General features: G+C 34.4%; 1 protein-coding gene across 1 annotated transcript in view; it reads right to left on the bottom strand.

Annotated features, from left to right (window-relative positions):
• The window catches only part of LOC135075463 (lutropin-choriogonadotropic hormone receptor-like), a 41,424-nt gene extending 29,708 nt beyond the window's left edge, over window positions 1–11,716 (bottom strand). Inside the window, exon 1 of the mRNA XM_063969903.1 lies at window positions 11,417–11,716. Within this exon, the coding sequence (XP_063825973.1) occupies window positions 11,417–11,465 (49 nt within the window). The 5' untranslated portion in view covers window positions 11,466–11,716. The remainder of the gene's footprint in view (window positions 1–11,416) is intronic.
• Between the last annotated feature and the right edge of the window lie 1,215 nt (window positions 11,717–12,931).

Below are 12,931 nucleotides of genomic sequence, written 5' to 3'. Positions count from 1 at the left end.
TCGCACCGCAATTCACTACAATATAAATTTATATACGAAGTAAACTTATCGGTGTTATTTTTGCTATAGAATGTGCTACTTTTAATCATCGCGAAGGATGAATCAGTCAATGAATTTCAGTATATCAATGATTATCATTACAACATATTTACCGCACTGAAACACCACTGATTCCTTCCTCCACAGGACAGGCAATGAGGTCTGTTGTTTTGTACTAGTTGTTCTGGCAATAAATATGTATTTTCATTTTCATTCTTCACCTAAGAATATAATGCGTTAAAGTGTTTTTTAATAGTTTGAAAGGTATCGAGAGCTAGCCTCGCTCTTATCACGGGTACATTGACACGTCACTGATATCACTGTTTTTAATTGAATGATGTTTGTTGATGATTAGGCGTGCACACACTCGAACTTCATTATAGACAAGGACTACACTACACTACACTATATCGTCGTTGACGAGTGAAAACCTCGTAAGTCGAATTTGTACAAAAAACAATTTTTAAGGTAAGTGAGAAAACCTGTCAACGCACATTTCGAGCTTACCTATATTTGAATGAGATGATTAGAGTGCGTTCAATAAAAACTTCATAAAAATATTCAGGATGGACAGATGGTTTTTTGCCTCTCCTGAAAAATAATATTTTCTGTACTCCCGAGGTTTTCACTCGTCGACGATATGGGTACAGTGAAGGTGTACAATCTATCTAGACTTTTTAAATCCTTAGAAAAAAATGTCTATATGATAGACTAGGTAACCCGGTGAACTTCGTACAGCCTATGTTCATTAGGATTAATGTAGAATTCTAATGGTGAAATAATTTTTTAAATCGGTCCAGTAGTTTAGAAGCTTATTCAATACAAAAATAAACAATTAAATCTTTCCCCTTTATAATATTAACATTATTCTAATTAAATCAATTTTTCTAAAAATTCTAAATGGTCTGCCCTTACTCTAATTTGTCCTATAGAGTTCACAATATTCAATAGGTTTAAAGTTAATAAAAGCACTTGAAATAATTAAGTAATTGATATTTAATTTAAAAATGACTATCCCTGTCCTAAAAAACACCATGTAGAAGTTAGTGTGTAAACTTAGTCACCCAAAAATGACTCAGCTGATTTGAATGAAAGATAATGATATAGAAATAAGCTTAATTTTCCTACATATAAAGTTTTTTAAGTTGTTTATTGGGAAGTACTATAAAAGTTTCCTATTTGATAAATTCTGTTTTTTGTTTTAAGGTTACAGGTATTAAAATTCTTCTTCCTAAATACTGTAAATATGACGTATTAAATAGAATTAACTTTTATCTCGTACGACTACCATGTGATATTTGTTTTGCATTTTGTGTTAAGTTTTTCTTGTAATAGTTTTGATCCAAACGGAAAAATATAATGTTTTAGTTGTAAACAGAAACCATGTGGTTCAATTTCAGTTAAAATATGTAGGCGTTTACGCAGAGATTCATGTTATAAAGTAATCGTAATAAGGACTAAATTCTATGTGCTCCGGCCACTATCGAGAGAGGAGAGTACCTACTGGCGCTCTGTAGTACAGGCTTGTGTTTCACTGTATTATTGGATTGTGAAAGAAAGAAATAACTAAATGCTTTATTATTATTATTACAATTCCTCACTTTTTCGTTTAGTCATTGGTTCACTGTACTGGAGTATGTAATTAGTTACTTGTGGTACAAAGTAAAATCCTATAAGTTCATCCTCCTAACAAGTTCATCGGTTGTTAAGGCTGATTTACACGTGTTAAGTAGATAAGTAGGTAACAAAATTATTAACGTGATTAATTGCACTACATGTGACTCTACGACACCAATCTATACTAATATCATAAATGCGAAAGTAACTCTGTCTGTCTGTCTTGCTTTCACGCCTAAACCACTGAACCCATTTTGATGAAATTTGGCATAGAGATCCCGGTTTCGTTTCGGTCCGGAGGTTTTTATCCCGGTTTTTGAAACACGGACGCGCGCGATAAAGTTTTTCTGTGACAGACAAAATTCCACACGGGCGAAGCCGCGGGCGCAAAGCTAGTAGTTTAATAAGTCTGAAAATCCCCCCTTACTACGACGTGCTACGAGATCTCCAGGATCAATAATACTGCAATCACGACCAAATAAACAAAAAATAATCGCTGCTATTATTATTCGTAGAAATACGTAGATATAACCACAATGTAAGACCAATATACTACGAAACACTGCGAATTCTATGGGTTCTGTAGTAGTACAAGATTAAAAATGTATGCTACGACGACTACGACAAATTTCGGGACTCGCTACGAGCTACTACGAGGTGGGTCAATGCTACGTGCTACGACTACGAGAACTTTGTAACGACTACGAATAGGGACTGGATGAAAAGTACTAAGACTACGGGACTCTTAAACTACGGATCACACAAGAATGTTTATGGAAACTGGACGTGTTAATTTTAATTTTTCAAAAAGATTTCAGATAAGTACTTTACATTATGGTTTCAGTTTATCTTATAAAGTTAATTAGTTTGTTTGTATGCTTGATAGCGCTATTCTCAATAACTACTGGTCCGATTTGAAAAAATATTTTTGTATTAGATAGGTCACACGCTTTTAAGCTATGTAGGTATAACATCACCCTACAGCCAATAGGGACAGCCAAAATAAAAATGTTGCAAAAATAAAACCGACTTCAAATGCGTGAACACAAAAAAAAACTAAAAATTGAAAATATTGCGTATAAAAAAGTTCATCCCCAATTTTCCACCCTTGGGGGTGAAATATTTTCTTCAAATTCGCATGAAACCACCCTTTTGATAATACCTATTCAACAAAAAAATAATCGTTCAAATTGATTTATAATCGGCGGAGATATTGCGTATAAAAAAGTTCATCCCCAATTTTCCACCCTTGGGGATTGTTTTTTCTATTATTAAATTTAAATGGGACCACCCTTGAGGTATTACCTATACGCAGAAAAAAGATTTGTTCAAATCGGTTCATAATTGGCGGAGTTATCGCGTAACAAACATAGAAAAAAAAAAAAACATACGGGTCGAATTGAGAACCTCCTCCTTTTTTGAAGTCGGTTGAAAACGAGAAATATTATTCAAACTACACTCGGCATCAAAGAAATCGCACCTCTCGCGACAAGCACTTTCAAACGTATGCATCCCCACTTCCTACCAATATTGGCACCGTTTAAAAGCCTAGTTCTAAACTTCAAGGAAAGGTTTTTACTCCAAAAATGTGTCTTTAGAAGGATCCAGAGTCACTTCTTCAAAAATTGGTAGTTACGATTGTGCCAACTTTTATGGTTATAAAACTGTTAAGTTGGGATTAATCGGTATCCATCTGTTAAAGAGGATACGTGTGATCATTATTTAGTTTTATATCCATTAAAGGATTGTCGCAAGTCCTGCCCGCAGTACGCAATTTGTACGTGTTTGCTTGCTGGTCCTTCCAGCAGTACGGTGACCTTCAAATTTGAACTCATCCTCACCAGAAGTAGTAAACACTTGGTTAGTGTTTATTAAATAAAAAGTCATGTCGTAGAATCATTTCGTTTAATCAATCTTTTACTTTTCTTAATATATTATAAACTTGTTTATCTTCTTTTAACTTAACTAATAGGAACTATATTTAAATTAAATACTTTGGTACGTCACTTTGTATTAGAAATTACACCTATCACTTACAAATACACTACAAATTAAAAACAAAAACAAGAAATAAATTATAAATGTTTGATTAGGCTGGAATACTTCACATTCATTATAATATTATCCCCAAAATGTTGCCAACTCCAGGCCCGGCGCGTCAAAATGTGTCGCGCGAGCGCGAACGCGCTGCCCCCGTGTATGCTCGTGCGCCATCGGGCTCCGACTAACGGTTAGTCGCGTTTTTCGATCTTGGGCACTATTGGGTGAAAGAGAGGGAAACACTCTATTTTCAACCGACTTCAAAAAAAGGAGGAGGTTCTCAATTCGACCCGTATGTTTTTTTTTTTTTTTTTTTTCTATGTTTGTTACGCGATAACTCCGCCAATTATGAACCGATTTAAACAAATCTTTTTTCAGCGTATAGGTAATACCTCAAGGGTGGTCCCATTTAAATTTAATAATAGAAAAAACAACCCCCAAGGGTGGAAAATTGGGGATGAACTTTTTTATACGCAATATCTCCGCCGATTATAAATCAATTTGAACGATTATTTTTTTGTTGAATAGGTATTATCAAAAGGGTGGTTTCAAGCGAATTTGAAGAAAATATTTCACCCCCAAGGGTGGAAAATTGGGGATGAACTTTTTTATACGCAATATTTTTAATTTTCAGTTTTTTTTTTGTGTTCACGCATTTGAAGTCGGTTTTATTTTTTTATTTCGTGTAAATTTGAACTTTGTACAATGTATACTTATGAAACTGTGATCTTTTAATTTTGCGTCCTTCCGGAAGTACTTTAAGTCCTGCTTGCAGGACTCCGGGCAATCTATCATTAAAGTTCGCGTCGCGGAAGGTGCGGTTTATTTGATGTTGAGTGTATTTTCACGCGTACGAAAGGGCACAGCTAGTTTTCAACATTTAAAAACATCGCTTAGATTATGTTTCTTTGTTTATAATTTTACATCAATAACATACTCAGATACTCCTTTGTGCATTTTCTTAAGATTATTTTATCTAATCGATATAATTCAGGTGCTAAAATGGTTTTACCAGCATTTTCGAGTGATTCTCCGATAGAGATCTGTCATGATGATGTGATAATGATTTTGGCAAAATCTTGTTTTGAGATAAACGAGATAATAAAAAAACGTATAATTTTGATGATGTATTTCACGAATTGGTTGTTTGAAAGTAACTGCATTTATAACAATACATCTTTTTGCTTGCTGCATTGTATCAACGTGCATACAAATTAATATGCTTGCAAGATTTTGTCTGTCTCTCTCATTGACAATACCTACCTACCTATTGCTAAATTGTGTTCTAATGAAAATTAGTCCCTTTAAAATGTATAAGTTACTACTTACTACACTACACTACACATATCTTACTACTTACCTGGAGCAGGCCTGTTCATCTCCGCGAGTTTACATCGAAAACAAAACACGCACGATGGCCCACCTACAGGATACTATTCGAAAAGGCCTCACATACGAGCGAACATTGACTCACGCACGCGTATTCTTGTGTATGATGGTAGAAAATAAAGAAAATGGTGTACTAAATACTGTGCAGTATTTAACCGCCTAAATAATAATAAAAACACAGAATGTACTTTTTTAAGTTGCCTCAAGAAACTGAGAGGTAAATAAGTAGTTAATATTATTCATGATAATTCATGCTAAATCATGTATTTCCTCCGCCATTTTCCGCAGTTTGGCACCTCATGTCACATCATTTTACCGAAGTCAGCCCTTTAGCTTCGGCGCAGTGCCGATCACTGACGTTTGTCAACAAAATGGTGCTTGACTCTTGAGACAGGCTAAATTACACCATATTGTTAATGACATTGAGCATACATTTTTTTAAATACCTTCGCGAAGAAAAACTTCTGTACGTAGTACTTATTATTATTCCGTGCCTGGAGACGGATCTAATTAATGTAATTTGCATTTACAAATTGCCAATACATATTAGAAAAAAATGTTTAACTGACTGAAAATTGGCTAAATATTGACTTGAGGCATAACTTATTCTGTGCTTGAGGCAGTAACTCATATTTCGTTCGTTCTGCTGGACAAGGTTTTCCACAAAGACCTGTCCTGGAACTTCATTTTACAACATTTTACAACATAACAACAGTCCATTCCATATGATAAAGGGTAAAATTCTACCTAAAAGTAAAGACAATCCTTTTCTTTTAAACAACATGATTATGATTTTGTAAGTGTATTGATGTTGCAATAACACGATAAGATACGTTTGCGGTATTTTTGAAACAAAAATACACGAATCACGATGATCTAAGTCTAGATTGAAGTTAGTCATTGTTTTTCCAAATTATTTAAAGTTCACTCAGAATAAAATATTTTCTTTTTGTTCAATATAATTAAGCATCTGTCAGTGACTTTTATTTTATTGTATTCACTAACCGATCGCAGTTCATTGTGTCCAGGCGTATTGTATCAGTTTTGACAAAATTTTATCAATTTTTGTTATTACTTAGGCTTTACGAAACGCTACATTTTAGTGATCCTATCTCCGAATAACCTTTGTTATCCTGAGGGATCTCCCAAAAACCGATAAAGATAAAGGCATTTATTTACTTATACATGTGTGAAATCATATTACAACGCAATTTATGTGATGGTTTTCCAATGTTAGAAACGTGTTTTGCCAAGATTTTGGCATGTAAAATTTAAAAGTTACAAAACGAAAATATGTTTACCTTAAGATATTAATTACTCTGACTGATAGACTGCTTAATGAAAACCTTCTAATTACTAGTTAATAAATAAGTTATGAGAAGTTGTTGCTGTAAACAAATGCATAAATAAACTGCAAAGAATGCAGTTGTGTCACTTCATTGACGACTCTACCAGTATGGATGTTTATTTGTTAGTCTCTATAATTGACTAGCTTCAGAACGCGGGTTTGTTCGCGTGGCTTTACTTTGCGAGCAGTGATAAAAAACAGGATCGCAAAATGACTAAAAGCATCTTCCACAACAAGTATCTTTTAATAAAAGTTTATCAGATTTCGTTCAGCTGCTTTGGTGTGCAAATAAGACAAAGAAACGGACAGTAGGTATTTATTACAGTATAATGTAATATAGGATCATTAATAATTGTGCAATGCAAACGTATGAATTGCATAGAAAGGTAACTTATTTACTCGTAGGGGTATTACCACTAGAATCTCAGCTATGCAAAACTCGTACCTAAATATTTATTTTTTTATGTGACAGGAGGCAAACGATCTATCACTTCTTATTGCTTTATCAAAAAGGATCTAATGGACATATCATAAGGTCTTCATTATTGAAATGCTTTTGTTCTGCCGACAGTATAGCGTTATCAGTTATCAAAATGCGTTCCGGTTATCATCAAGACACATATAGCACCGATATGGGATTAATTCGCCACCCGTGGCTCCAATATTCCAGATAGTAAGTGCGTGTCAATTACAAAACGCACGTAAGTTAGGATCATGTTATACAAAGGTAATAAATAATAGCTGATAAATAAATTAAGGTTTTTTTACATGGCACAAGACTTTGTCTGCGGGTGTGTACATCGTTTCATTCACGAAGACGCGCCCCACCAATTTTTGGTCAAAAGGGAAGCGCGGGGTGCGGGGAGTTTGATCCGAGCAATCCGAGCTTAGCCGAGCTAGTGTTGCCGAACTATCGATAGTAAAACTATCGATAGTTTTCATCTGAAAAAGCCTTATCTATCGATTAGCCTATCGATAGTATCGATAATGTGGTCAAATACCTGCCTTGTTATGCATTACAAAAATCTATCGATACTATCGATAGCTCAAAACGAGGCAATACTATTGAATATGTGCAATACTATCTATATCGATAGTATTGTTGCTCGTGAAGAATAAACTATTGATAGTATCGATAGTATTGCACATATTCAATAGTATTGCACATATTCAATAGTATTGCCTCGTTTTGAGCTATCGATACTATTCGATCTATCGATAGGCCAATCGATAGTCTTGCGATAGTTTGGCTATCGATAGACTTATCGATTAATAATCGATAGTCGACTATCGATCGGCAACACTAATCCGAGCGGCATTAATAATACTCGAACATTAGAGGAAAAATGGTGGGGCGCGTCTTCGTGAATGAAACGATAATTTCTTCAAACGGCTAAATTATTTTTACAAGATTTCATATTATGCCATAAGTATCTTTCCGGCAGAGTATAATAGGATCACTCTCACTCTTACGAGGGTGTCGTAACATAAGATGACTAACGTCCGTATTCACAAACATTACTATGAGGTCCTTTGTCCAGCAGTGGACGTCATTTGGCTGAAAACGAACGAACGAACTATGAGGTCTCACAGTGCGCATGGACGCACAGGGTGACACACGAAGCAAGTATCGTTTGTAAATATGGGTGTATGTATACGAACTTAAGGTCTTCGTATTCCGTCTGACCAGCGTGGGGATACCTATCCTACATTAGTAAATACTTAAGACCCTCTAGCTCCTGCAGTAGGAACAAAATGACCTGTTGATCATGATGTCTTTATAGTATAATAAATATCCCTCAAATGGGACTACATACTTTAAATAATTTGAATTTAATTAAAATCCGTTAATCTGTAAATTCTTATAAATAGCTGTATTTGAGACACGTGTAAGTGCACTGATGAAAAGCGTCTACTCCACATAAATAAGAATTTGACCGTTGTATCTCTCTCACTCCTTTACGAATAGAATAGGCTAGTCGTTTGTGTCAAATCATCAAAGTTATTGCCACTAATCTGTCAATCACGACGTGTCAACTTTGTACAAACCGCTCGCGTGGAAATGCGAGATATTTTTAGTGCCATGACTTGATGATTTGTATTATGCAGCAACAACATGTTATTCAAAATGGATTTTGTTGAAAGTCCATTAGGAATTTAATTAATAATTCATATGAAAGATGGCACTTTCTAACAATCTGGCGGCGTGTTAGTTTGCTGTTCAATGATTTGCCACACTAAATGCGGTCTGCGGTCAGGATAAAGTGAACGCAGCCTGTCATTGCCGGTCAGGGCGACGATCAGCGGTCCGGGTAAGACAGTCTGCGGTCTTGATAAGGCAGTCTGTCAGCGGTGCGGTTTGCGTTGAGATCACATCAATATAAAATGTATATGTAGAGACCGACAATCAAATCAACTGTATCGACCTCATCGCTGCCTCAGTGTGGCAAATCCTTCAAGTATTGACCCCATTGGGGTCAATTTGTTAACTAGTGTAATGAGCACGACACTATTCGGAGTCATGAACCTTTTTAGTGTACACTAAACGCCCGTATTCAAAAACGATGCTTGCTTAAGTGAAGCAGCAAATCGAACACACAGCGTTGAATAGAGCTCTTTGATTAGTTCGTGTGTGACCCTGTGCGTCCACGTGCACTGTGAGACCTCATAGTAATGTTTGTGAATACGGGCGTGATAAGTAACTGCGGCTTGCAAGCGGTCAAGAAAATGTCCAAATGACATTATATCATGCTATACACTGTGTCTCATGTAGTTGTAATACCTAGGTGTAGTTTTTCAACAAAAAGTACCTACAGTCTAATGTGCGATCGAATCTTTCAGTTGCTAGGCTAAAAATAAAACTTAATATATAATGTCTGTTTTTATGTGCGAGCAGATCCTTGGTATTTCAATAGGTAATAAAATATTCTTTGAAAATAACTTTTCAATCTTACGATCCGGATATTTAGCTGATAGGCAAGCTTTTACATGACTGTAATAAAAATGTAAAGCTGAATTACTTATAGCGAATGTTAAATTAAATTTTTCAGGTTCATTCTTGGGGATTAAAGACACTCTAGGCTTTCTGTCTTTACGTTGTTAAAAAATAATTTAGGAACACGTGGAGTAGAATGAAATTAATTTACGGTCCCCTGCAGTGAGTTATAAAAGTCAATTTTTAAGAAAATTATCTCTGACCGACTCGTGCGTGCTCTATTTAACTTGGAAAACCTTAACACGTACCTACATTTTAAACGATTTAACGTTAATTGTTTAATGTACCTAAAGTCCACCTCGTTTGCGTTATTTTTATCATTAAAGTGATTATCACTTCTAAATGTGTTTATTACCGCCCAACATCTAGATTTGCGCCGAAAAAGGCTTATTCAAAGGAGCCGACAAGCGTCTAAGTGAGACTGATAAGCCATAGAAAAAATCTGTCCATATAGATGTGTAATGATGTAACATAATAGATAATCTTTACACTGCGATAATATGATATTTTTAGATAAAATAAAGTGTTTTAGCAGACAGTATTAAAATAGAAAGTTCTTAAAAGATTTATCTTAAGATAACTCACAGGATATCGTAAAATTGAGTTTATCGTACCTAATGTAGATATAACATTTTTGAGAACGAATAAACCAACCGAATTGATAACCTACTCCTTTTGTTGGATTCGGTTTAAAATATACGTGGTTTAGGCGTTTAGGTATTTAGCTTTCAGACTGGGTTAGGTGCTTAGAGTTTGGCTCTATTGATCCGAAGATCGCCAGTTCGAATCCCAAGATGGCCCCAATTAAAAAATACGTTGTTTCAAGCTCTACTAACACCAAAACTTAACCGGACATTTAAAATTAAAAAATCCAATAATAACTTACCTACACGTGATGATGTTAATTGGATTGAAGTTTTTTTTCTATTTTGCATATAAAAGAATGTTTAAAGTCCATAGTTAAAGTATTCTTGTAGTCTGTAATGTCTCTTAAAATCTATAAAGCATTATACATGTTACGGTTAATGTGATAAATTGAAAATTATTAATAATAACCGGTTATTATGAATAATTCCCGACAGTCACGGTGAAAGTGATAAATTAATCACATTTAACAGTGATTATTTAATAATTCAACCTTATTACTAACAAATTTCATAAAAGAGAACAACATCTTGTGTACGTGTTCGTGTACAGCCAAACTTTTGAACGTTTTGATATCATATTATTAATATAATTTGGCAAAATGAGTTTGGAATGTTTCTTGCATAATATTACTTTTCCATAATGCCTATAACATAATGTTTTGATTTAAAGTGAAAAATAGGTTAAGGTGCGGCGGGGGTGGCCCTTGGGCCACCCCTAAGCCGCCTATTTAGTTTTATACACACATAAATGACCTCATATTAATCACATTTACCAAATCATGCGGTAATTATTCATAATAACCGGCGATTATTCATAATTTTCACATTTATCACTTTGACCGTAACATACATATTAAAACCTGAGTTGTTGGTTGAATTTTGATATTTAGACCACTCACATGGCCCAAAAGCCGTTTAAAATGTACAATGGCTCCCCAAAATTGTATGGCAACATTTCTGTCGCCTTTATAATGCAGATAAACCGGAATACAATTCAAGAATATGAAAAGGAACATCTTTATGACCCCTCTTACAATCTACAAAATACGATCGTATAACGATTAATATTATCAATTCAAATTATACTTACTCTACTAATCTATCACATTACATTGTTAAAGTATGAATGATTTTGCATATTGACAGGTTATTGAACTGATAACCGAGATTGTTAAGGAATTTAGGAAAATTTTCAGATAATTATCACTTTATGGCATTTCCCGATCAAATAGTTCTGTCAATATGTGTATTGCCTTAAGAAAAACACGTAATAAACACTTGTGTTAGGCAGAGGCCATGAAAAAATAATAAAATCTACGAATAGAACGAATCCATTCTTACCCAGCAAGAAGATGCAGACCGCCAAAATGTTTTGCTTCCAAAAGTACATTTTCACTAAACTATTTACTTAAAAAACTATGAAAATAATCCAGTTTTCTCATCGACACATTTTTCACTTCACTAAAATTACATGTTTACCTAAAAAACATCACTATAGAAATCATTGTTGAAATATAATAGGTATTAATTGTTCACTATCACTAAGAAATAACGTTTATATAATATTTTAAATGGTTTTCTTTAGTAGAAAAGTTACGCGTGGTTTTTCCGGAATGTGGACGCGCGTGCTCTCTGTACGAAGCAGTGTGTCCGACTGATAAGTTTTTGGCTGAAGAATATTAACTTCATGGAGTCTGTATATTTTCTTTATGGGGCAGTCTTTGTGGCCAGTGCCATCGTGAAAAAAAGAAAGAGGTATAACTAGAAAGGAATTATCTACGCTTTTTGGTCGATCATGATTAATGCAATTCTGTATCAATTGTAATCTAAAGGATCTTGTGTTTTGTACTTTCGATTAATTATCTTTTAGTAAAGACGTTGACGTATTTCTAATGTTTGTATGTATTGAATTTTCGATAAAACAGAAGAATGTGACGATTACTTTCAGGATATCGGGAAAAATGTCCTGAAAATTACAAAACTGGTGATGTTAGGGTAGGGATCTCTCTCAATTTTTCCAATAGCTACAACTACAAGAAAACAAACTAAGCAGTTCTAGCACAAATTATCTTGATGTAAACAAATCGTTCAATTGTTTATGTTTATGCTCTACGACTACGACTTCTAAATTATTTATTCTGCTGTCTCTACTATTAAATATTTATGAAAGTGACGTGACAAATGACAGTGCCTAATACTTTGTCTAGATTTGGGCACGCAATGGAAATTAATGGAAGGTGTGTGACCAACATTTTATGAGTGAATGGTAATGTGGAGGGAAAGGTATGAATTAAGAATGATAAGAATGGCTGAAAAGGGAATTTAATTGAGCTGATGATGAATGAAAATAGACAGCACAGCGTTCAATGAGAACTAACTAAATCTAAGGCCAGAGACCTTTAAATTTTTGTTTTTCACTAACCAATAACCACTTCTCAAGGTTTAGATTTACCGTCTTTGTTGATTTGGGGACTTTGTTCCAGTTTATAAAATAAGGGACACAAAATCTGACTTTGATTAAACTGAGTTCTATGAAACATTGACTTTCTGGTATTTTGTAAATTGTTTTTCCTTGAATTATTAAATACATAACAACATACTAGCATATTCTCATGATTTTGTCAACAATTTATAACATAGCAAGGAATGTTGTGTACAGTATTTACCATGACCTATTGACGTTTGGTTCCGCTTATTCATTTATAGGTGTACCTACGCGTGAATTTATTTCAAAATTTCTCCGATTTCGAGACAATCTTGAAAAGTAAGTTCCGTACATAAAATTGAACTTTTTTACTTACCTATTTATTTATAACGGCCCAATAATACCTACGTATTCTGTGATTTATGAAACTA

Source organism: Ostrinia nubilalis, chromosome 10 (genome assembly GCF_963855985.1).
Source record: "Ostrinia nubilalis chromosome 10, ilOstNubi1.1, whole genome shotgun sequence".
Taxonomy (NCBI): domain Eukaryota; kingdom Metazoa; phylum Arthropoda; class Insecta; order Lepidoptera; family Crambidae; genus Ostrinia; species Ostrinia nubilalis.
Note: the sequence above shows the minus strand (reverse complement) of the source record. Positions and strands in the feature narration are given on the sequence as shown.